The sequence below is a fragment of the Chrysochloris asiatica genome, unplaced genomic scaffold (genome assembly GCF_000296735.1).
Source record: "Chrysochloris asiatica unplaced genomic scaffold, ChrAsi1.0 scaffold00008, whole genome shotgun sequence".
NCBI classification, from domain to species: domain Eukaryota; kingdom Metazoa; phylum Chordata; class Mammalia; order Afrosoricida; family Chrysochloridae; genus Chrysochloris; species Chrysochloris asiatica.
In genome coordinates this window covers 34742356-34744833 of record NW_006408526.1, presented here as the reverse complement: position 1 = coordinate 34744833, position 2478 = coordinate 34742356, and the positions used below count along the sequence as shown (strand labels likewise).

General features: G+C 49.5%; 1 protein-coding gene across 1 annotated transcript in view; it reads right to left on the bottom strand.

The window, feature by feature from the left end:
- Positions 1–1213: 1213 nt before the first annotated feature.
- Positions 1214–2478, bottom strand: part of GRIK4 (glutamate receptor, ionotropic, kainate 4) — a 499211-nt gene continuing 497946 nt past the window's right edge. The window contains exon 20 of the mRNA XM_006833921.1: positions 1214–1751. Within this exon, the coding sequence (XP_006833984.1) occupies positions 1395–1751 (357 nt within the window). The 3' untranslated portion in view covers positions 1214–1394. The remainder of the gene's footprint in view (positions 1752–2478) is intronic.

Sequence of the window (2478 nt, the reverse complement as noted above, 5' to 3'; positions counted from 1 at the left end):
AGAGAAGTTCAGTGCCTTACCTGAAAGCACACAAGGGGAACAATTGCCCAAACAGAGGCTAAAACTCAAGAGTTCCTATCTCCCAACTGTGTGCTGGCTACAAGACTCTCTCCCAGGATCTTAACAAATTCTTGATTACTTAAAGTCTTAAACACACACACACACACACACACACACACACACACGCATATGCAAACACACACACATACACCCAGGTCTCAAGCCTAGTAGCAAGAAATCTCCTAACATGATACCCTGGGGATCTGGCTTTGTTGGCAGCCACTGAGTTTGGTTAAAAAGAGTTGCAGCTGACAAAGTATGCACCATACCAAGAGGTGGCCTGTGTCCCCCCTCCTCTGTGAACAGCATTTGTCTGCCAACACCCAGGCCATAGTGTTACATCCACCCAGCCTGGCTCCTTATATTTGGTGCATTCTGGTCTCCTAACCTGTCAATCTCCTTCAGAGACCACATTCGCAAAAGACTAAATCAAACCCAGTAATAGTGAAAGTCAGAAAGAAATCGAAAAGACATTAGCCCCTGAAATCCCAGGCATTCAAGGCCTCTTTGAGTAGACTATGGATTAAATTTTTTGGCATTTTAAAAACTGCTTTAATGGACTTTTATTTGAGACTCTCCATCTTATTCTTCATAAGACCAGTCTCTTACAGCCCCTTGTCCCCCAGTCACCACACAGAAAGGAGAATTCAGCACCTGAAATCTGATACACTGGCGATTCCAAATCCTAAAATTCAGGAAAAGGAACAGGAATTATTTTGACCTCCATTCCCTAACCCTAGCCTCCCCCTCCAAACAAACAAAACAAAACAGAAAACAAATGAACAGAACCAAGACTAAGACAAAGAAGGGGGAAGGAAAGAAAAGGGAAAAGAAAAACAAAAATATACAAAACCTGAAGAGAAAAACCAAACTTCCCTGTTGAGTTTAATTTTTTTTTTTTTTTTCCTGTAAGAACTAGACCCAGGGTACAATGGCCCCGTCCCAGGGGGGCATTCCTCTGATGATTCCACCAGTTATTGAGCAGAGCTGGTTGGGCAGGGACCCCACCCCAGACCGTTGGTTATTTTGGTGGGAGGGAAAGGCCCAATGGGAGAAATGGGCTCCTTGTGACCAGGGAGGAAGAGCGTCCCAGTTGCCACTTGGTTACAATGTCTCTGGGTGACTCGCGCTTCTGGACCAGGGCGCTGTCTCTGGCTGGGGCATCAGGCTCTTTGATCCTTTTGCAAAGTTACCGTATCCAAAATCGGAGAGAAGTGTTGGCGCTATACAAGTCCGGCCTCCCGGCGGGCAGCACACACCTGCCCAGCCCCTCCCGCCTCCCTACCTGGCCTCAAAGACTCCTGCCACCGCCGCTGCCGCCACCACCACCAGAGCTACTCGGGCTCGCTGCTGTTGGTGGTCTTCTCCCACTCCAGGCTCTCCTCGCTGCGCGAGGGCGACGGCCGCGCCCGCAGCCCTTGGAACCTGCGGCACTCAGGGCAGACCCGGATATGTGTGCAGCCGCGGGCCACCAGGGCGGCCTCTTGAGCCAGTCTCTGGGCGAGGGGGTCAGGCTCCCCGGCCCCACACAGCTTGCCATTGCTGAGCGTAGCTGTGCCACGGGGTCGACGCTCCTCGGTGATGGGGGGTCGGGGCTGCGGCACTGCAGTGCGCCGCCGGCGGGGGTGGATACTGTCCTGACACAGGATGATGCTGCGCAGCTCGCTGACCATCTCCTGGCAGACGGACACCTAGAGGAGACACAAAGGTTATAGTCCAGCCTCTCAGAAGCAGCCCTAGCAGGTCCCCTGTGGGTCTATTGGGGGTCAGGGGGGTGCTACAAAACTATACAGCCTCAGTTATGGATGGAGCCTTGAAGGCCTTCCAATCCATCTCCTCACTCCCACCCCACATTTGATGTTCAAACACCCTCAGAAAAAGCCCTGTGAGTTTGAACACCTTCTAAATCAGTGATGTCAGGATCTTGCACATTGTAGCTGAGAAATCCTCCTTCCTTCTGTTGAGTCAACAGCTAGCTCCTCTCCCTGAAATTTGCATCCATTGATCCCAGTAAAATTTGGATTATGAAGCCCATTGGTGTGGTGCTGTGAGATAACGCACTGGATCACAAGGTTTGAATCACAAAGTTGGCGGTTCAAACTCACCAGCCTCTCCTCAGAAACCCTATACAGGGTTGCAATGAATCAGAACCAACTTGATGGCACTGAACAACAACATACTGCACCAATCAGTCTTTTTAAGTATTTAGAAAGACTGCCTTGTCCACATGGACATTCTCAAGTTAAAGGTTCTCATTTCCTGTAGTTCAGCTGGCTATGGCTAGAGATGATACACTCTAAAATCATTGGGACAACAAAGCAACGACTCTTACTGTGGGCCCATATGAAACTCTTGGGTTTGGGTTCAGAATCTTGAGTATTTTGAATTTTAGGAGAGTAATACTATATATATATATAA